The sequence below is a fragment of the Canis lupus genome, chromosome 17 (genome assembly GCF_003254725.2).
Source record: "Canis lupus dingo isolate Sandy chromosome 17, ASM325472v2, whole genome shotgun sequence".
Classification (NCBI taxonomy): domain Eukaryota; kingdom Metazoa; phylum Chordata; class Mammalia; order Carnivora; family Canidae; genus Canis; species Canis lupus.
In genome coordinates, this window is record NC_064259.1 from 62,520,883 (window position 1) to 62,544,235 (window position 23,353).

The 23,353-nt window shown below is 41.9% G+C and overlaps 1 protein-coding gene across 35 annotated transcripts in view; it reads right to left on the bottom strand.

The window, feature by feature from the left end:
• LRIG2 (leucine rich repeats and immunoglobulin like domains 2) overlaps positions 1–23,353 on the bottom strand; it is a 154,559-nt gene that overhangs the window by 74,616 nt on the left and 56,590 nt on the right. For 31 of the 35 annotated variants that reach the window (XM_049095840.1, XM_049095839.1, XM_035701016.2 and 28 more), the window contains one exon: positions 14,448–14,559. The exons of 1 other annotated variant lie outside the window; for it this stretch is intronic. In XM_049095840.1, the coding sequence (XP_048951797.1) occupies positions 14,448–14,559 (112 nt within the window). Of the gene's footprint in view, positions 1–14,447; positions 14,560–15,002; positions 15,382–19,214; positions 19,339–23,353 lie in introns of those variants that run through there. 3 more of the 35 variants (XM_049095856.1, XM_049095858.1, XM_049095841.1) reach the window with 2 other exon arrangements.

A 23,353-nucleotide genomic window follows, 5' to 3' on the forward strand; every position in this document is an offset into this window, starting at 1 on the left:
GCCCCACATTGAAGCAGCAGCAGCAGCAGCAGCAGCAGCAGCAGCAGCAACAGCAGCATCGTCCTCGTTGTCATCGTCGTTGTCATCATCATCATCATCATCATGGGCCTCCCTGCTCAGCAGGGAGTCTGCTTCTCCCTTGGCCCCTCCCCTTGCTCCTGCTCTCTCTCTCTTCTCTCAAATAAATAAAATCTTGAAAAAAAAAAAAAAAAGCAAGGGATGGCAGGGAAGACTGGCTCATCAACTGGGATACACAGGATACAGCATTAATTACTCTGTAAAAGGTGATGCCAACACATCATATGTATTTACAGCTCATTAGCTGGCAAAAAAAGGTATGCACAGGACTCCTTGCTAGTTTCAGGATCTCATTTGATCCTCAAATAATCACTTGGTTAGAAGGAGCAAGCAGTATTTCCCCATTTTAGAGATGATAAAGAGGAATGAACAAATTTGAGTGATTGCCTAGGGTCACAGTGCTATCCGTGTTCTCTCCCTTATACAACATCCACAACTTTTATATGTGTGTAAAATATAGGCTTGTGTGTGTGTAGAAACACCACTAAATGCACAATGTATAACTTATAACACATATTTAGGTCACACCCCATTTTACACTTACAGGTATAACCTAGGTGTAATCACTATGTGTGTAATGCAATGCACATAAAATGTCAGAGGTGGTACAAGAGATACTAAGAACTCTACTGAAATGTCACCTGGCAGGCCCTGACAAAGGTGTATTAGGTAGGGACTAAAAGGGATTGGGAAATGAACAGTAAATGAGATCTCTTACAGTCATGGTTCTGGAACAATGTCTAACAGGATGAGTGCATGAAATCTTGAAGTCAGATATACCTGAGTTCAAGTCCTATTTTAACCACATACTAGATGCATGACCTTGGACAACTGAGCTAAGTTCTCTGGGCCTCAGTTTTCTCACCTGTCACAAAGAGATATTATTCTCCACCTCATAAGATGGGTGAGTGAATGAAATGAGATAATGCACGCAAAACACCTTGCAATAGGCATGGAACATGTAAGTCTCAATGAGTGTTAGTTACTACTAATTTTTATTATATGTTTGCCTATATTCTTATTTGTTTTTTTTAAGGTTTATTTATTTAATTGAGAGAGAGAGAGAGAGAGAGAGAGAAAGTGAGCTCGTGGGGGAAGAAGCAGAGGGAGAGAATCTCTAAGCAGACTCTTAATTGAGCATGGAGCCCAATGCAGGGCTTAATTCCACAACCCGTGAGATCATGACCTGAGCCAAAACCAAGAGTTGGCTTCTTAACTGACCGAGCCACCCAGGCGCCCCTATGCCCCTATTCTTATTTTTTCAGATTCAACACAGTTCAGCTGTACATAAAACTGAACCCATGACTGAAGAAGTGGCATTAATGAAAAATAAAAGCAATGGTTCTCAGCCCTGGGTGCCCACTAGAATTATTCATCTGGTGAGCTGAAAACACAATACTGCTGTCGATGCCAATGAAATCAGAATCTCTGAGGGTGTTAAGAATCACTGGGTTAAGGAGAGGTTGCCAGGAGCATGAAGTTTGCGTGGGCCACTAACAATGAATGAGGTTATGTGAAAACCAAAGGTTTAACTGAGCCAGTCCTCTGAACCTCTGACACCTGAATGCAAAGATGGCTATTCATTGACATTTTCGCTGTTCCAGTAGTCCTGTTTTATTTACATTTGGTGGTCTGTGTAGCCCTAGGGAAGGTGACTCCTTTCCTGACTACTGAGGTCTCAAGCAAGTAGACTCTGAAAGCTAAGGTAATCGTTGCATTTTATCCACTTCCACTAGGATTGCTCTGCATGTGACCAAAGCTGTTGTAATCAGGGTGACCCTTGGACAACGACAAAGAAGCTCTCTTTGCTGTTGAGTGTGAATAAGAAAGCAGGTAGCCCTGGGAGCTGCGTTTAGCCATCCTGGGAGCCCACAGTCAGCTTTAGTAAGAAAACAGCAGAGAAGAAGGACAGGCATTGTTTTTGCTGCTAGACTCAGCCTCACCTAAATCAGCTGCCTCTGGACTTTCTAATATCATGAGCGGACACATTCCTTACGCAACTTGATTTTTCTGTTAGTTGCAACTAACAGCATTCCAACAGGGTACTCTCCCTACGTGGGTAAAAATAACACCAGGCAAGCTAATGTACCTGGTGTTTCTTTCTGTTTCACAGGGGAAACAGCAAGTATTTTGCTTGAGGCACTTCCTGCCCCTTCTAGAACCAACAGCCTGAGCAAAAGCAAATAAACAATAAACAAACCCAGCAATAACTCCTCTTCTTTCAAAGTCATAACCAGTTTGAGCTTAGCGTCTCTTGAATTTGTGGCAAAGGTCTTAGGTTCTCCTTGTTGACTTGTTGAGGTGAGGTAACCCGCATCTCTGCCACAGCTCTGACCCTGTTCCTCTGCTCACCCACTTCCTGTGACACCTCTACTCCCATCAAGGCCTCTCGAAGCTGCCTCCATACTCACCTCCCACTGTACCACCATCTTGTTTCAAACCACTTGCTTTTCTCCAAATCTCATATGCTTTTTTTTTTTTTTAATTTATTGTTTTTTTTTTTTAAATTTTTACTTATTTATGATAGTCACAGAGAGAGAGAGAGGCAGAGACACAGGCAGAGGGAGAAGCAGGCTCCATGCACCGGGAGCCCGACGTGGGATTTGATCCCGGGTCTCCAGGATCGCGCCCTGGGCCAAAGGCAGGCGCCAAACCGCTGCACCACCCAGGGATCCCTTTTTTTTTTATTTAAATTCAACTAGCCAACATATAGTAAGTACATCATTAGCTTCAGATGTCTCATATGCTTTCACGTTTCATCTTCCAGTGCCTTTTGTATATGCAGCTTCCTCTTTGTCTGCCATACTCCTTCCCCCTTCTCTCCATAGCAGATCCCACCTATCCTTCAAGGTCCAACTTCAATGCCACTTCCATTTTCCCCGAGGCAGGGCAGGGGGCCTTCCTTAGTCCTTTCGTAGTACCACGGACACACTCTTGTTATAGTGCTTATCACATGACACATTCAATGTGTCCCCCACCAGATTCAAGAGCAGGGGCTGTTATCTTTTTCATCTCAGTATCCCTAGAGAGGCAATGTAAAGTGATAGTTAAGTACCCTGGTTCTGGAGGAAGGCTGCCTAGATTAAAATCCTAGCTCTACCCCTCATTAGCTCTATTACCTTGATGAAGATATCTAACGCCTCCCAGCTTCAACGTCCTGAACCATAAAATGAGGATTAAATATAACATCCATGTCATAGATGGCTGTCAGGGTTAAAGAGGATACTGCAGTTAAAGTCCTCCAGTAGAACGCTTTGCACAGGTTAGCTGTGACGGTGATGATTATAACTGCCAGCAAAGACAACTAGTACCCTCTCTGGTGCCTTGCATGTTCCAGGTACTAAGTACACGTCATTAAAACTGAAAAATAACCAGATTTCTCAAACTAAAGACCTCTAATTTGATCCCAGAGAGGCAGAATGCCACTCTCTGGTTACTGCTGAGTCCCAAAGACTTTGACCCCAAGGGAAAAAGGCTGTGAGGAAAGCTTTGAGAGAGCTTACAGCTCAGCCTTGAGGCTCTCAGTAACTAGGCCACCTCTGTGCAGCTTCATAAAGCAGCCTTTTCTGTTCTCTATGCAAGCATTTTGAAAATTTTTTCCAAATCCATTAATTTCTGGGCTCAAGACAGCCAGGACTTTTTGTCTTCGTGAATAATTAAGTAGTAAACAGCACAACAGGAACTCTTTGTTTGTGTAGCTTCTTCCACACAATATAATTATTCTGAGAACCATCGTATTATTGTGTGTCTCCACATTTCATTCCTTTTGCCTGCTGAGCAATACTCCATGGTGTGGATGTACCTCATTATGTTTATCCATCTGTTACTGTTGGACATTGGAGCCATTTCCAGTTTTTATCTTTAATAAATAAAACTGCTCTGAATGCTTGCATCTATGTCTGTGAAGACATACAACCCAGTCCAATTTGAATAACGGTTAAAAGAACAACAGCTATGAGCGACTGAGGAGGGGATGTGGGTAGGATGATAGCAGTAACGTGAGCTGTTTCTTTTTAGTATGTGTAGCTAACATTTTTATAAGATCTTAAATATCAAACTCTCCAAATATTTACAAACAGGAATCATTGGGTTAATTGCACACTTAGATTTACCAGTCCAAATTCCCACCTAGTGTAGACCCAACTCAAATGGCATCACGTCTGGCAGGAATCCAGAGAGAATCGCTAGCTATCAGAACACATTTTGCAAGAAACTGAAACACTGGCAAGAATTCCCTGAGGAAAGAAACTGGTCTCTGCCATATTCCAGCACCCGCAACCTGGACACACACACACACACACACACACACACACACACTTTTTTTTTTTTTTAAGTAGCTCATTCCATTTTTGGAAAGTTCTAATGATTACACAGTTTTTCTTTATTGTGTAGCAGATATTGATCATCCTTTTTGCTCTAATCATGCTCTCTGGAGCCACACTTTCCACAATAAACTAAGAGTATTTGAAAATACAAACCCACACTCTTTAACCATTTCTGTAAAGGCACAGTTTAACTTGGGACCATATTGACATGGTGATTCTTCTGAAAAATAGCATGTGTAGTAGCTAAGCATAAGGGTGGGGAAGTCAGCCAGACTATGTTCAAGTCCTAATTACAGCTATATGATTTGGGCAAATGCTTAATCTTGTTATGCCCTAGTTTCCCTATTTGTGAAATGAGGATAGTAATAGATATCACACAAGACTATTGCAAGAACAAACAAAAAAATGTGTACCAAAGCCTCTTGCACAATGTTATTATCACTGAATATCTCCCAGTTTTTTAAAGGATCCTGCTAAAGAATGGTATACCAAACCATATACAGAGCTCCAGGTGTGGCTACCCAGGGAAGAGTTCTTAATTTTTTGTTTTGGTTGGTTGGTTGGTTGGTTTTTCACAGTTATACTGAAAATAATGAAGACCACCCTGCCACCCCACCATTTTTCATAAGACTTTCTTTCAAGCCATTATCCAAAAACTCATACCTGTTCGATCTAGTCCTAGACTTAACTGGAGGATCAATAATATTCTTGTTGGTTTGAGTAATTATTCCAAAATAACAAGGTCATTTTGAATCCTGACTCTGTTATCTAATACATTAAATATTGTTCCCAAATTTGTCATCTGAAAATTTAATGAATATGCTTTCTTAAGTCTTGATAAAAACATCATGTGAGGGGCCCCTGGGTGGCTCAGTGGTTGAGCATTTGCCTTTGGCTCAGGTCATGATCCCAGGGTCCTGGGATGGAGTCCTGCATCAGGCTCCCCACGGGGAGCTTGCTTCTCTCTCTGCCTGTCTCTGCCTCTCTCTCTGTCTCTCATGAATAAATAAATAACATCTTTAAAAAAAAAAACCCACCATGCAGGACAGAATCAAAGGTCTTGAATCAGTTCGCACTGACATGAGCAATTTAACCCATGTAACCCAGCAAATCATATTAGAATCTTGTCACATTTTTCATCATTTCCATAATGACATCAACAGACTCTATAAATTTCTTGCTAAAATCAAGATCGAGTGGAACTCTTACATCTCCCTAATTTACATATCTGATAATTTTATCGTAAAATAAAATATAGATAACTTGACAAAAAATATCCCTAGAAAACTCAAACTCATTCCAACTGTCAACAACATTATTTATTTATCAATTATTTAATACGCTATTCTGGGTTTTTTTCCCTGTGAACAACATCCTACTTCCTGGTATTAGGTTCTGAAATCTGCCCTTCTCTTATTTATGAAATTTATGATGTTTTCCAGCCTCTTGACACTCTTTTATTTTCACCACAACTTCTCAAGAATATTTAAAGTTAAGATGTGTATAACTTTAGGCTCAAAGATAGAAAAGTGCTGGTAGATCCATGATCCCATCCACAAGTCATTTTACTACTATAGAACATAACTCTCTGGGCCCAGAGACTGGAGTGAGGGTGTCCTATCTTTCTATAATTTATTTTAAGTAGGCTTTATGCACAAACTGGGGCTTGAACTCACAATCCCAAGATCAAGGGTAACGCAGCACTCTACCAACTGAGCCAACCCAGGACCCCTTGGAAGGCATTTTTATAAAGTTTATTTACCATCTCCTTATTCTCTCTAAATCCAATTTCTTCCTAGCATTTTTCTTAGTCCTTTCACTTGCTGTGTTTTTACACTTGCTATGCTAATCCCTTTTTACTTTGAAGTGATCAGAGTTTTGACCTCAGTGTTCCTTTAGTTTGCAAAAGAAAAATAGAAAATAAACAAATAAATAAAAATCAGTCCTGGCCTACAGTTCTTCTTGTTATATCTCTCCGTTAATTATAAACTTGATAACTTAAATTTAATTCATTGAGTATTTGATATATAACTTTTTAATTACTGGAATTTAAATAAATAATAGCATGTTAATATCTAGTGATATTTCAAAATATATTAACCATGAATGACTATAAGCAAATTACCCTCTTTGCCTCTTGTTTCTTCATTCATAAAAATGGAATAATAACCCTCATGCACTGTTGGTAGAAATGTAAATTGATTCATCCATTATGGAAGACAGTATAAATGTTCCTCAAAAAATTAAGAGTAGGGGGATCCCTGGGTGGCTGAGCGGTTTAGAGCCTGCCTTTGGCCCAGGGCCTGATCCTGGAGACCAGGGATCGAGTCCCACATCAGGCTCCCTTCATGGAGCCTGCTTCTCCCTCTGCCTGTGTCTCTGCCTCTCTCTCTCTCTCTGTCTCTCAGGAATAAATAAATAAAATCTTAAAAAAAATCATAAAAAAAAATTAAGAGTAAGAATACCACACAATCCAGTAATCCCACTTCTGGGTACTTACCTGAAGGAAACAAAAATATTACTGCAAAAAGATAGATATACTGCTATGCTTATTGCAGCATTATTTACAATAGTCAAGATGTGGAAGCAATCCAAGTGTTCATCAATAGATGAATGAATAAAGAAGATGTGATATACAAAAGTGGACACATAGATCAATGTCACAGATTAGAGAGCCTAGAAATAAACCCATGATTATATGGTCAATTAATTTACAACAAAGGAGGCAAAGAGTGTACAATGGGAAAAAGTCTCTTCAACAAATGATGTTGAGAAAACCCATCAGCTACATGGAAAAGAATGAAACTGGACTACTTGCTTACACTATATCCAAAAATAAACTCAAAATGGATTGAAGACTAAATGTGAGACCGAAACTATTAAATGCCTAGAAGAAAAAATAAGTAAATAAAATAACTAAAAATTAAATTCCTAGAAAAAAGCACAGACAGTAATCTCTTATCATCAGCCACAGAAACATTTTTCTAGGGACCCCTGGCGGCTTAGTGGTTAAGCATCTGCCTTTGGCTCAGGGCCTGATCTGAGGATCATGGGATCAAGTCCCACATCAAGGTTCCTGCATGGAGCCTGTTCTCCCTCTGCCTATGTCTCTGCCTCTCTCTCTCTCTCTCTTTCTGTGTTTCTCATGAATAAACAAATAAAATCTTTAAAAAAATTTTTTTTTCTAGATATGCTTCCCTTGGCAAGGGAAACAAAAGCAAAATAAACTATTGGGACTATATAGCAAAAGAAACCATCAACAAAACAAAAAGGCAATCTACCAAATGGGAGAATATATTTGCTAATGATATATCAGATAAAGGGTTAATATCCAAAATAATAAAGAAGTCAACACCAAAAAACCAAATAATCCAGCTAAAAACAGGCAGAATACATGAACAGACATTTCTCCAAAGAAGACAGACAGATGGCCAACAGACACAGGAAAAGATGCTCAACATCACTCATCATAAGAGAAATGCAAATCAAAACCACAGTGAGACAATACCTCACACCTATCAGAATGGTTAAAAATCAAAAACACAAGGAAGAAATCTTGGCAAAGATAAAGAGAAGAAGGAACCCTTGTGCACTGTTGGTGAGAATGCAAGCTGGTGGACGTTCCCCCCAGAATTGAAAATAAAATTACCATATGATGCAGTAATTCCACTACTGGGTGTTTACCCAAAGAAAATGAAAACACTAATTAGAAAAGATATATGCTATGCTTACTGCAACATTATTTACAATAGCCAAGATATGGAAGCAGCCCAAGTATCCATCCAGAGATGGATGGATAAAGAAGATGTGGTGTGTGGGTGTGTATAGATATGTAGATATACAATGGAGTATTACTCAGGCACAAAAAAAAGAACACAATCTTGCCATTTGCATCAACATGGATGGATCTAGAGGGTATTATGCTAAGTGAAATAAAGTCAGTCAGAGAGACAAATACCATATGATTTCACTTATATGTAGAATCTAAAAAACAAAACAAATGAGCAAACAAAACAGAAACAGACTTATCAATACAAAGAACAAGCTACTGATTGTGAAAGGGGAGCGGGGTAGTGGTGGACTAAATAGGTGAAGGGGGTTAAAAGGTATGAATTTCCAGTTATATAATAAGTAAGTCACAGAGATGAAAAGCAGAGTATAGAGAACACAGTCAATAATGTTGTAAGACGGTTGTATGGTGACAGATGGTGACACCTATCATGGAGAACATTTTGTAATGTCTATAAATGTCAAGTCACTATGTTGTAACCTGAAGCTAATATATCATATGTCGACTATGCTTCAATTTAAATAAAAGAGCAATTATAGTACCAACTTCCTAAGGTTATTATGAGGGTTAAAGAAATTTGTCTATGTAAAGTTCTTACAATAGTATATGGTACACAGCAAGTATTATGTGCTGTTTTATTAATTGTAGGCCCAAAGCACCTGTGTGTATAACAGACTTTACTGAAGATGTGGGGATGGGAAGGGATTTACATTACAGAAACGCGACACAAACTGAATTTGGTCATCCTTTCTTCCCCAAAGCCTCCTTGCCTGTTTAATTTTCAGGCTATCCCTTCCTTTGACTTCCCAGAAACTCTGTTCCCCCTCACCCTATCATACAGAACACCTGACCTCTTCATCCCCTACTCAACCTCAACCCTTCTCTGCAAACTGTACTCAGCTAACCTGCAAGCATTTTCCCCAGAGTCAACCCCTCAGAGCCACTTTGAAATCTTTTTCTTTCTCCTTCCTCAATACCCCCTGTGAGAATCGGACCAAGAGAAAGATTTCTTTCGTACGGTTATTTCCGTACATTTCATCACCTCTCTTAGCAAGAAGCAGCAGCAACAATCAATTCTTGTTTTAAACAGTCTTAACAGCAATTTTGATTCTTGAAACTTAGAAATTTCAAATGCATAATTTAAACATATTTGAAAATACACATTTTAAACATATTTAAATATGTTTTATTATCTTCCTTAATATTAAATTTCATCAGTGCGTTGCCTAGTTCTTGATATTTTATGACTGATGTCCATGAAAAGTGAGATTTGAATGCTAAGTGGGACTTCTTAATTCTAAGAAAGAAATCAGGAAGGATGTAGTTGGGTCATTCGTGCACAAATATAGCACTGATTCTGCCCAGGAAGGGAAGGAAGTAAAGTAGAACTTGAGGCTGCTTTCTCAACCTCAGGGAACACCAAGGACAGATAACATCATCTCCTCCCCCACTCTGAGTTACCAATTGCTGCTGTTTCTCCTCCCAAGCAAGGATCTTGCCAGACCTACAGAAGCTCCCTGTTCCTGGACAATACAGGGGTGGATGGGTGTGTGGGGCACCTGGCTGGCTCAGTCAGTAAAGCATGTGACTCTTGACCTCAGCGTCGTGAGCTCAAGCCCCACACTGGGCACAGGGATTACCTTAAAAAATAATCATAAAAATAAATAAATAAAGACAGTTGGAGGTTCAAGTGATGAATGAAAAATTAAAAGGTAAGACTATATTTATACCCCAAACCACAAAGCATGTCATACCAGTTATGCCTGACTACGCAAGCAAGTGTCCTAAGACTTCATTAGCTTAAGACTACAGAAATCAGGTCACATTTCTTCAACATACACATATATTTTTTAAGATTTTATTTATGCATGAGAGATACAGAGAAAGAAGCAGAGACACAGGCAGAGGGAGAAGCAGTCTCCCTGCCGGGAGCTCGATGCAGGACTCGATCCCAGGACTCCGGCATGACCTAAGCCAAAGCCAGATGCTCAACCACCGAGCCACCCAGGCATCCCTTCAACATACACATTTCAATGACTTCAAGTTGTATTCTCCGAAACATGAGAAGGTGATTCTCATTGTAAGTCTCATTGGATTCCTCCTTTTCCTTGTTTGTGGAAGAAAGTCAACATGACCCTGGCATTTGTAGGTTTTCTCCCCAAGTACATTTGCCACCACTGGTGCTTCTGCATGGCCCAGAGGCCACCTAACGCCATCTGGGGACAGGCTCCTCCCCAGTACTATTGTTGCTTTCCCCCAGCTGTCTTCCCAACTTGGACAGACTCCATCCTTCCCTCCCCAAAGTACAGCTAGGACCAGCAAGCAGGTGTCAAAAAAAGCCTGCCAGACACCTTGAGGATGGCAGAAGGAATGACACTGAAATGGATGGAAATTTAAACTGGCAGAGACGTATCACTGCTCCTTGAATTTGTTAGTCTATTCCATCCCTCCACCGGAGCTGGCTCCATGAGATACATGCATCACACAGTCTCCCATGCTTAACAAAGGGCCTCATACTTAATGTTCTGCTGCTGCCATCTTGACATTCTTCATTTTCGAACAAGAAGCCCTCCATTTTCATTTTGCATTGAGTCCAGCCAATTATGTAGCTACTCACACCCTCTTTTTTTTTTTAATTGAGATACAATCAACATGTAATATGATTTTGGTTTCAGGTGTATGACATAATTATTTGATATTTGTATATATTGCAAAATGATCATCACAATAGGTCTAATTAACATCTCTCACCATACCCTGTCACAATCACACCCTCCATTAAATACAATTCTTCTCCTTATCCCCAGGCCTGCCTGTGTTTGCAGCCAAGGTATCTATGATTTTGTCCCTTTTTCTTGGAGTTATAATCCAACTTCAGGCACAAAATTCACCAGGGATGCAATTCTGCTCACAATGAAGGCAATCAAGTAGGTTAGTTATGAGAGATGAAATTGTCTTTCAATTATCATAATCACAAGGCCGTATAAAGGTGCTCTGATTTTTAAAAAACATTTTTAATTATTAAGTGTAGTTGACATATAATACTATATTAGTATTATACTAATGTGTATAACATACACATTAGTACACATACACATGTGTACAACATACTAATTCAACATTTATATACGTTAGGATCTGATCACACTAAATCTAGCTACCATCTATCATCATATAACGTTTTTACATATTAACTGTATTCCCTGTGCTGTACATTGTATCTTCAGGTCTTACTTGTTTTATACCTATAAGTAAGGGTGCTCTGATCTTATTTTATTTTTAAAAGATTTTGTTTATTTATTTGAGAGAAAAAATCATAAGCAGGGTGATGGGTGGAGGGAGAGGAAGAGCTCCCAAGCAGACTCTGCGCTGAGTGTGACGCCGGATGTGGGGCTCAATCTCATGACCCTGAGATCGTGACCTGAGCCAAAACCAAGAGGCAGACACAACCAGCTGAGCCACTCAGGCACCCCAAAGGTGCTTTGATTTTATTTTATTTTATTTTTTTTTGGTGCTTTGATTTTAATACAAATACAGAACAGACATATATCTGCAGTCATATATGTAAAATTATCTAAGTGTGGTTATGTAAAGATCCAGATATTTGGTTCCATGTAGACCAAAAATCAAGCAAACAACCATATTTTTATCTAAAGATACCTGTTTTGGGCAGCCCCAGTGGCACAGCGGTTTAGCACCGCCTGCAGCCCACGGCGTGATCCTGGAGACCAGGGATCGAGTCCCACATCAGGCTCCCTGCATGGAGCCTGCTTCTCCCTCTGCCTGTGTCTCTGCCTCTCTCTCTCACTCTGTATCTCTCATGAGTAAATAAAATAAAATCTTTAGAAAAATAAAAATTAAAAAAAAATAAAGATACCTGTTTTGGTTAAGGGGCTTGGCATCACATAGAAAGACTCATTCTGTACATGAGGATGTTTGGGGGAGAGGCTAGAATATTTCATGACACCGGAACATTCTGAAAACATTAACTGCTGCTCTCATCCCCTCCCAGTTACACTGCTATCTCCACCTCCTTCTCTCCATCTCCCCAATCTCCCACCTTCTCCTTACTTCCCTTCCTCGACTCCATCCTAGCCTCTTTAGGGTAGTGTAAGTAATTTTACAGACCTGACCCCAGTATCTCCCCAGCAGGAGTCGTACTACATTCTGCAGAGGTCCTGGGGGCGGTGGGTAGAGGGTGAAGAGGTGAAGAGGTGACAGTGGCCAGCCCCAGTCAGAGCTGAGAAGGGGGCAAAAGCAAGAACCAGGAGGAAATGGGTCACTGCCCCCTGGTTGGCAGGAGCAACTGCTGTGTCTGGGCTTTTATCCCGGGAATGAATCTTTGCTCTCTTCACCGGTGACCCACATGAACCATAATTCCCAACAGCAATAAAGTGGGGCAGTAAAGAAGGGCTGACACTCCAGAACTGCGGAGTGAGAGCTCCCTGGCAAGAGAGTAAAGACGGAAAGACATGGTGCTTTCACCGAGACAAAGGACACAACTCTTTTTCAGAAGATGAGATTTTTAAAAAGTCTGAGCCTTAACGAACCCACCCCTAGATGCCTCCATACCAAAAATTTCTCTCTTTTTTTTTTGTATTCCTCTGATTTTAAACACCCCTTCGTTTCAAGGTGAGGTCAGGGTGAGGAAGAAGGGGTAAAGTGACAGCAGAGCCAAATCAAGCTGGGAGCTTGGAATCATGGGAGCTGCTGGAGAGCTTGGCAGAACCCCACTGTTTGTTGGATGGATCCTGGAAACACCCACTGATTTGGCTACTTCTTCCTTCCCTGCAAACAAGATCGTAACAAGACTCTCCTAGTTTGGAGTGGTGACATTGTGACCTCTTGGCCTTAGTCACGTCCTCTCTCCCACCCCAGCCTGAGACTGCCCCTCTCCTTGGCAGTTCCAGAGCCGCAGAGTGTTATTTATCAGCAGGCAGCAGAGGGCGATCTGGCCCCGGAGAATGACCGGGTCAACTCCGACCCTGGGCCCCGATTGCTAATGACTTGCAGCTCCATCAACATAAAGTTAACTCCTCACAAAGGAACATTGTCACTAGCATTTTCCTTTTCATCCTTGAAAGCTCCACTGCCTGAGCTAACGCCTTGCCCCTCCCTCCTGCCTTCATTCTCGCTCTCTTTCCTCTCCCAACCTCTTGGAAGTAGCAGGAAATGAACAAGGTCCACAGTGGAGAAAAACAAATCCCAGAGCCCTACCAAGGGAAACTACTGGAAAACGACCAAGTGGCATTAGCAGCTGCAGGAGCTGTAGATGGCCCTGTGTGTGTTGTGTGTGTGTGCAGTTTCATATACATAAAAATGACCTTGATAGATTGTTAAAAACAGTTTCCTGGGCCTCACCCAGGAGTTCTGATTTAGGAGCCCTGGAGTGTGGCCCAAGAATTTGCATTCTTAACACTTCCAAGATATTTTAATGCTGTCAGCAGTGGACCATGTTTTCAGGAGCCCTGCTGTACACCAAATGCAGTGAATACTGTTATAGATCTGGGTTAGGGGCTTGCTTGTATAAAATCCTGTTAGGAAAATTCCCCCTAGAATAGCAAGTCCAGATCCTTCTAAATCTGGGCCAGGAGATCTCACAGATCAGCCTACTGCTGTTACCTCCCCTTGGAAAAGGAGCAGACAATGTATCAACCAGAGCATTGTTTGGATGGGGCTGAGTTCAGATAATAAGCTGGTTCTCCATTGACTGTTTCTTTCATCCCAACTGGCAGGAGAAGCACAGTAGGCCCCTCCTTTACCCCTGGGCGGGAGATGGAGACTATCTACAGAACCCGGCTGTGTGTAACAGCTTGTATCCAGAGGTCTGGGTCCCCTGCTCAGCATCCTCCAGACTCCAGAACCTCTAGGTCACAGGCCCCTGTGGCATGAGCTGGTTATCCCCAAGAGAGGCGGGTATCCAAAGTCCAGCAATTGAAGGAGAGCCACTTATTTCTGTTTATGCACCAGAACATAACAAGATGGAGAAAAGTATCAATGAACACTTCTCATCCTCTGCTTATCCCGATTTATGACATAGGCCAAAACCAGTGCTTTTACCATCCTTTTCCCTCTCGAAGTTGGTCCAAATGGCACACCATTCAAATTGACAAACATCCTTTGAGCACCTGTTCCGCCCATGCCCCATGTCAGACACTAAGATGTGTTAGTCTCTGATAAAGCTAGACCTTGTTCTCGAGAAGCCCACAGTTTACCTGGAGACAAAGACTAACACATGTGTAAGAAATACATACCAAGATAGTGAGTGCATGGAGGTAGCAAAAATCTCCCAAGGCCTCTGGAGAAAAGAGAAGGCGTCCTGAAGGGAGGGGTTACACCAACATTTGAAGGGTGAGTAGGAGTTCACTAAAATGAGACAAAGGGGAAGGCCAAGAAAAGAAGCCATTTGAGTCTTTGGTGTAAGAAAATTGGGGTAATGCTGAAATATAAAGTGCAATCTGGGGTCAGGGGCCCCTTTCACAGCTGGCCTTCAGCTGGCTTAGGGCATTTATCACCACTCCAGAACCAAAAGGGAGACCAAATGGGATGATATGCTTCACCAATCCTGTAAGAACTGTCAGTAGGAGCTGCTTTCCCAGCCAAGTCCCCCCTGAGGGACCTAGGGAGGGGCACTTTTCCTCCCAGAGGGCCACTGTTTGAGCCAGAAGAAGCCCACAGGGATGGGGTCTGAAACTCAGTTTCTTATACAGAACTGTCTCGACTAGTTCTGGAAGCTAAGGGGCTAGCAGGTCTGCTACACAGAAGATGGACCAAAATGGAAGAAACCACAGAAGAGCCGGAAGACCCACTTGTGAGCACAAGAAAGCTACCCCCAGCAGCTCCAGAATGACTCTGGAAGACCTTGAAGAGGCTGTAGGTCGAGAGCAATGAGAACAGAGAGCAGTGCTTGGTTACTGCCATCTGATCCAGTTTCTCCCCTTGGCATGTGGGGCGGGGGGGCATGCGGTTAACATGCAGGTAGTTCAGATATGCAGATACTTTCCAGAAGGTAGAGGATGGTGAGTGGTTCGTTTCAAAGGAATCAATTTCCAGGTCCTCAGTTTCTGCTCATAGTCTTCCCTAAACAGGTGTGCCTCTGAGGGCATCTGCAGCCCTGGTATACTTTTCCCGCCTTTTTCTCGCTCCATTGCCTTCTTCCACTTCCCACTTAAAAAAGTTTACCGCTCCTTCTTTTCTATGCTGGTAAATGGTGCATTGCTCTAAGGTATAAAAATCTCTAGGATATTAAAGAGATAATTCCATAATTATTCGAATCAAGGAAACATAAAGACCTCCCCACCCTTTCCATCTCCTTAAGAGACAAATCTCCAATAAAACTTCACTTCTTAATAAGTGAACTAATGTTGCAGCATCTGGGTGGCTCAGTCAGTTAGGTGTCTGCCTTTGGCTCAGGTCATGATCTTAGGGTCCTGGGATGGAGTTCAGCAGGAAGTCTGCTCCTCCCTCACTCTCTGCCTCTCCTCCCACTCATACTCCCTCTCTCTCTGTCTCTCTCTCAAATAAATAAATAAAATCTTAAAAAAAAAAAAAAGATCTCAGGGTCCTGAGATCCAGCCCCATGTAGGGCTCTGTGTTCAGTGTGGAATCTGTTTGTCCCTCTTCCTCCCCTTCTGCTCCTCCTCCCACTTGAGCGCTCTCTCTCTCTCTCTTTGTCTTAAATAAATAAATACATATATAAAATCTTTTTAAAAAGAAGTGAACCAGTGTTTACTAATTATAAAAACTTGGGAGCGCCTGGGTGGCTCAGTTGACTAAGCTTCTGCCTTCAGCTCAGGTCATGATACCAGGGTCCCTGGGATCAAGCTCCGCATTGGGCTCCCTGCTCAGCAGAGAGTCTGCTTCTCTTGCTGCCCCTACTTGTGCGTGCTCTTTCTCTCTCTCTGTGAAACAATTAAATAAATAAAATATTTTTAAAAATAAAAATTTGTAATAAATCTGTTATTTTGATAAATGTTACTAATCATAATATTTTTAAACAATTAGAACCTTCTGTCACTGAAAATACTTTTTTTCTTTTTTAAATGATTTTATTTATATATTTGATAGAGAGAGAGAGAGAGCATGAGTGGGGAGGAGGGTCAGATGGAGAAGACTCCGCGCTGAGCAGGGAGCCTGATGCAGGACTTGATCCCAGGACCTGAGATCATGACCTGAGCCGAAGGCAGATGCTCAGCTGACTGAGTTAACCAGGAGCCCAGGAAATACTTTTTATTTATTTTTATTTATTTATTTATTTATTTATTTATTTATTTTTTTAGGAAATACTTTTTAAATGAGTTTTGATTTATGTATTTTCGTTGCAGAAAAGTATGTATAATAGAGGACCAATAAAATGCTTTCAATCACTAAATTATCTTAAGATTACATAGAAGAGAATCGAAATATGATTTCAAAGAAAAAAAGAAATATGAAACTTCCAATTTAGAGAATTTCATCATGAATTAACTAAATCAATGAGGATAATATCAAGTAATTGATATTAATATGAATCATTTAGATGCATTAAAAAGAGTGATTTCATAGTCTTATTAATATTTACAAAAGGCCAATCACTATGTTTTACAACTTTTACAACTCTTGCAGCTAATGACAAAAATGTTAGATGCCAACTTTAAATATACAAGAGGGTACATGGTTTTTCACGACTCTTAAAAAGATATAGAAGCAAAAATGTTTGAGGACTGTAGCTCCAGCCAGTCATTTCCGGAGGGGGAATCTCACAGGGCTGTGAATCAGCATCACTTCAAGACTCCTCCAGGGCAGAGTCAGACCAGTCTTCCCATTTAGTGACTTCCACCCAGTTTCCAGCAACCAACACCAGTTACTCACCTCCCAGTCACATAGCCTCTGGCGCTTGCAGACTCAGCCACATACACAAATACCTGAATACCCTTGGGCATGCATAGTACTTAACCCCTCTGTGCCTTAGCTCTCTAATTTACAAAATGGGAGTAATATTTACTGCTTCTTCTATTTCTACTTCTTTTTCTACTACTATCACTACTTTTAGTTTATGTGTGTTACCTTAAGAAATGTTTGGCAATGGAAGCCATTATTTATCTGAATACTCACTCAACAGAAAAGGAAGAATGAGAATCTGGGCGGTCAAGCCCGATGTCAAAGGTCATTTGATAGGTTAGTTGCAAAGGACTAGAACCCTGGAATGCTAGCATTTAGCCTACTGACCTCTACTTTCTGGCGGCAACTCAGAGCTTGCCAAAAGAATCTAGACGCATGGTTCATAACATCTTTTCCCAACACAGGCCTTGAGGACAGCCCATTCTTTGATGAGTTTGTGTTAACCACTGCCCAGGAGCATTTGTAGCTAGAGTAGGGAGCGTAGAGTTGTACACGAAGGTCTTCAGTCTCTTTGTCCTCAGGCTGGACTCCCCCAATAACAGAAGTGTAGATACCCACTAAAATCTCCTATCACTACTCATTTGTTCATTAAATCATAAAAATCTTAGATTTTATGAATCTGATAACTAGGAGGGACTGTAGAAATCAGACTGTCCCTGCTCTTAGGTCCAAACCTTTCCCATAAGTTACTCTGTAGCAGGGTTTCAAGGAAGCATTTCCATCTCTCTTCCCCAAGGCTGGTCTCTCCAGGCTGGAGAATCACTGCTCAACGGAGTCAGCAGCACTTCCCATTACTCACCAACTCCAATCACCTGTCTCTGTTTCAAGCTCAAGCTTTTATTTTTAAAAAAGATTTTTTTTATTTATTTACTTAACAGAGAGAGAGAGAGAGGAAGCACAAGCAGAGGGAGGCACAGGCAGAGGGAGAGGGAGAAGCAGGCTACCTTGAGCAGGGAGCCCAATGTGGGACTCCATCCTAGGACACCGGGATTATGATCTGAGCCAAAGGCAGATGCTTAACAACCCAGGCATCCGCAAGCTCAAGCTTTTAAAGCTCAGGATCTCCTTTGACTAAAACTAATAATAATAAAGTTTTATAACTTCTCTTAATGTAAATTGAAACAATGTTTGGGATTAAAATATATGTTTTTAATTTATACAGCTCTGCCTCCTTGGGAAGGTTCAGGTTCCTTCAGAGAAACATTTCACCCCCCCCCCTTTTTTTACATTTTTATTTATTTATGATAGTCACACAGAGAGAGAGAGGCAGAGACACAGGCAGAGGGAGAAGCAGGCTCCATGCACAGGGAGCCCGACGTGGGACTCGATCCCGGGTCTCCAGGATCACGCCCTGAGCCAAAGGCAGGCGCCAAACTGCTGCGCCACCCAGGAATCCCTATTTATTTATTCGAGAGAGAGAGAGAGAGAGAGAGAGAGGCGGAGACACAGGCAGAGGGAGAAGCAGGCTCCATGCAGGGAGCCTGACGTGGGATTCGATCCCGGGTCTCCAGGATCGCGCCCTGGGCCAAAGGCAGACGCCAAACCGCTGCGCCACCCAGGGATCCCCACATCTCACCCCTTTATCCACACCCCCTGGACCCCACATTCCAACACATACTTCTTGGCTCTAAGAGTGTGTAGGGTACATGTGGCAGACCACCAAAGATGAATAGAAAGAGGTGTGAGCCAGACAACCAGCAGTGATTAGACCCAGTGCCTGCACACATATGTGGGTGCACCGGGCTGGGACGGAGAGGAAGTGGACAGAGGAGTTATACACAAACAGAGAAAATTAAGGGTGGGGCTGGAGGGAACAGCTCATGAAAATGCCAATGTTCTTCCAAATTAATAGAGAAAAGGCAACAGACAAAGATTTAAGGATGGGAAGGAAGGTGGGAAAGAGCCAAACCACACAATTTTCTGATGGATTTCTTTTTTTTTTTTTAAGGTCTTATTTATTTATTTGAGACAGAGCGAGCACAACCAGGGGGAGAGGAAGAAGCAGACTCCCCACTGAGCAGGGCGCCCCATGTGGGGCTCCATCCCAGGATCCCAGGATCATGACTTGAGCCCAAGGCAGACACTTAACTGAATGAGCTGCCACCACCACCCCTCCCACAACCAAGGATTTTATTTTGTACCTTTCCAGAGCTCTCATGTCAGCTCTTCCTGTTCTGGAGTTTGCGTGCTGTTCCAAATGATCTCTCTTTAATTCTTGCCAGTCCCTCTTTCCCCTCTATTTTAGGTGGTTTCACTGCAGTGCACCTGCCAAATTCACACGCATTAAAAATAGAAGGGCCTCATCTGGGCAGCCCCGGTGGTGCAGCGGTTTAGCGCCGCCTGCAGCCCGGGGTGTGATCCTGGAGACCCAGGATCGAGTCCCACATCGGGCTTCCTGCATGGAGCCTGCTTCTCCCTCTGCCTCTCTCTCACTCTCTCTGAATGAATAAATAAATAAATCTTAAAAAAAAAAAAAGAAGGGCCTCATTTTTCATCAACCCAATTCTTTCAAAATCTTTGACCCTGACAACACAGTAAGAAGTACATTTATATGCTGAACTAGTAACCACATGCACAAAGTATAACCAAACCGAGTTTCAGGAAACCATCCCAACCTTACCACAACCTTTCAATGGTTCCAATTTGAAAGCGGACCAAGTGCAACCCACTAAATTGATAACACAACCTGCTAATGGCTCACAACTCATTTTTAAACACAGAATCATTTTATAGATGAACAAATTAAAACAAAAGACAAGGCTCCAGGTCATCACTGGCATCAAAACTGGGGCTAGAACTCTCAAGTTTTCCTGCATGGAGCTAGATTCCACTCAGAACAGAACCTTTGATTGGAACAGGATCGTCTTTAAAATATGCTATTTTGGCACATAATCATCTTGCTTGTTTTTGTGTGGGCTCTCTGCCATTCTCAATTACTTGATGCCAGACCAATGACACCTAGCAAATGGAGAAATTTGGGTGAATTAGGAATCCAAAATGCAGACTTTATTTATTTATTTATTTATTTATTTATTTATTTATTTATTTATTTATAGTGCTCAGGGACCTCTACTGCTGCTCCCTGCTGGTAACTGAGGTAGACTGGTCCTCTCATCAGGTGGAGCTGGATAGGTGGTAGGGGTGAGAAGTGGGGTAGAGGGAGTCAGGAGGGGCATGGATGGGATTTCCTTCTCCTTTCTTCCTCCCTTCCTCCATCCCTCCCTCCTTCTCCCTCTTCCTTCCTTCTTTCTTTCCCTCCTTCCATAAGCAAACCGATATTTAGTAATATACTAAATTATTATTATATACCAGGTTTTGTGCTACTTTCTATAGATGGGGTGAAAAAATCTCCTAAGAAACATGCTCTGGCAAAGCAATCAGCTTGTAAGCAGTCCATTACAATGCTACACAGAAGTTAAGGCTTCATGAGAAGGAAGTTGAAGCCTATATTTAACCCAGACCGGTGAAGAAAGAAGTGATAAGAAAGGCTTCCCTAAGGAGGGGATGGCTGAGCTGATTCCAACCAGGTGAATAAGAGGAGAAGGAGGTCTCAGGCAGAGACCCTCCAGGAAACAGGGGATGATCTCACTATTTCCTAACATTAATGTGCAGAGCTCCTAATTCTGGGAAATCTGCTAACTATACACTGATTTTCAACTCCTGTCTCTGAATACACCTGAACCAGAGAGAGAAAGGTACCCATCAATCCCTACCTGCCCAAACCAGTTTCCAAAGCGACAGACCTCATGCAGGGCAGGAAAGAGAGAGAGCACACACCTATCTTGCTCATTCTTTGAGTTTTTAAAATGGTTACAATAGTGGTAGGTTGTTTTAAGTTACACTTTTTGGAATTATTTGAACTCAGAAATCCAACAAGAATATCCACTATGTCAATGTTGTCATTACTTTGAGATGCTTAAAAAAAAATTAAAAAACAGCCCCTTCCCTCCCCCGACTCCATAGACTAGCTTAAGAGGCCCTCATAATAGTACTAGAGAGACAGCCTCTCCTCCTCTTGCTTTCCTCCCTACATTCCCTGGAGAGATTGGAGAGATAGGGCCATTTGTTTGGATAGGACCCTGCTGCCAGGTCTCAGCATCTGGTCTCAGGCGACAAAACAAAACACAACAGGAAAGTCAGGAAGAAGCCAGGGAGCTAAAACTAGACCCTTGAAATATCAAGCCTCCAACCCAGCACATCTTGGAACGAGGACTCTACACACAGGAATAAACAAAAACTGTCTGAAGATCTAACTTGAAATAATGCCAATTAGTATGTCCTCAGTGATCTTGATGTGGAAAATAATTATTTCTCAGTCTGCAACTGATCCAGATGGTGTTAGAAAAGCTATATGAAAAATTCTGACAATTTGGCATCTTCCTCAACATTTGTCTTCCTGAGGATCAGCACATTCATTAAGGTCTTGCTCTTCTGTTTGGCAGCCATTCATCTACTAAAAATATCTAAGGTCTTTGTAGTTTATTTCAACCATTACTTCTTAGAAATAATAGACTTAAAATTCATAAGAAAGTCTGAATTATGCAAGTTGTCTGACTCTGAAACCTCTTAAATCAGTAAAAAATGATAGTTCTCAAGACTTTTACTAAATGGCCTTTATTCAATGCCTATTAATACTAGGATATTTTTAAATTTTTACTTGTATTTTTTAGACTGGCAGAGAGAGTGAGAGGACCAGAGGGAGAGGGACAAGCAGATTCCATACTGAGCACAGAGCCAGACATGGGGCTTGATCTCACGACCCTGAGATCATGACCTGAGCCAAAATCTAGAGTCAGCATTTAACCTACTGAATCACCCAGGCGCTCCAATACCAGAAAATATATTAAAAAAAAAAAAAACATATCCTATCTCATATGTAACAATCCTAAAAAGTAATTATTTTGTTCCATGAGATTCAGAAGTTAGGCCAGGTAGTGAAAAAAAGCAATAATTGAAGTACAAATGTGTCTCTCTTCAGAATCCATGATCTTTCCCTGGATGCTGTCCCAACTAAACCAAAGCTGGCTCTAATTTAGTTAATTAGCTAAAGCTACAAGCATTGTCACAACAAGAGAATAACCAGAAAGGCTCTCTGACCCTCTCTTTCTCTCTCTCTCTCTCTCTCTCTCTTTCTCTCTCATCTTCCTTTCTCACCCCCATTCCTCAGGTGCTCTGCTCTCTTCCCTTACCATCAAACAGAGCTCTCTAAAAATGCATTCTACCATAAAAGATCAGAGCAGGGTTTTCCAACAGGGGTCCAGGACTTTTACTATTCCTACCCCCACCCTCATTACCCTGAAGTCTCCAAAGGGGTCTGAGAGAGCTGTTCTCTCCATTTCAAAGGAGTCTAATAGAAATTGTGAATTCTTTTCAGGCTACTCAGATTCCTTGTTTTTATCTGGTGTCCCATCAACTCAGTATAATAGGCCTGATTGTCTTTTTTTTTTTTTTTTTAAGATCTTATTTGAGAGACAGAGTGAGCTAGTGAGAGAGAGCATGAGGTGGAGAGGGGTAGAGGGAAAGGGAGAAGCAGATTCCCTGCTGAGCAGGGACCCAACTCTGGGCTGGATCCAGGGACTCCAGGATCATGGCCTGAGCCAAAGGCAGATGCTTAACCGACTGAACCACCCAGGTGCCCCAGGCCTGATTGGCTTATAGGAAATTGAATTAATCAATAAAGGTTATTTGTCTGGCAGGTTGAAACCTTTCAAAGCACTGAGATGTACCCTTGAGAGCTATGTAGCAGTGAAATTTAGGTCTTTGCAATTTAATCTCCACTAACAAGGTCTTAATCCAAAGGGATCAGCTCCTTAGTAAACATTCAAGTAACAGGGCCATTGTGTAGGAGGAAAAAGGTATAGATTGAAAGATTGAAGATATGTTGATCTGGATATCTGTGTTCATAATGCAGAAGAACCAATAGACCACACTGGTTAAAGTAATGAACTTTTTAAAAAAAAATGTATTTTCTTTTATTAAGTAGGTTCCACCCCTCAGCCCCAGTGCGGGGCTTGAACTCACAACACTGAGATCAAGACCTGAGCTGAGATCAAGAGCTGAATGCTTAGGCGTGCCTGGGTGGCTCAGTCAGTTAAACGTCTGTCATGATCCCAGGGTCCTGGGATGGTGCCTTGTGTCGGGCTCCCTGCTCAGTGGGGAGCCTGCTTCTCCCTCTCCCTCTGCCTGCCACTCCCCCTGCTTGTGCTCTCTCTCTCTCTGTCAAATAATAAATAAGTAAAATCCTAAAAGGAGTGTGAGAGAGTGTGTCAAATGTTAACCG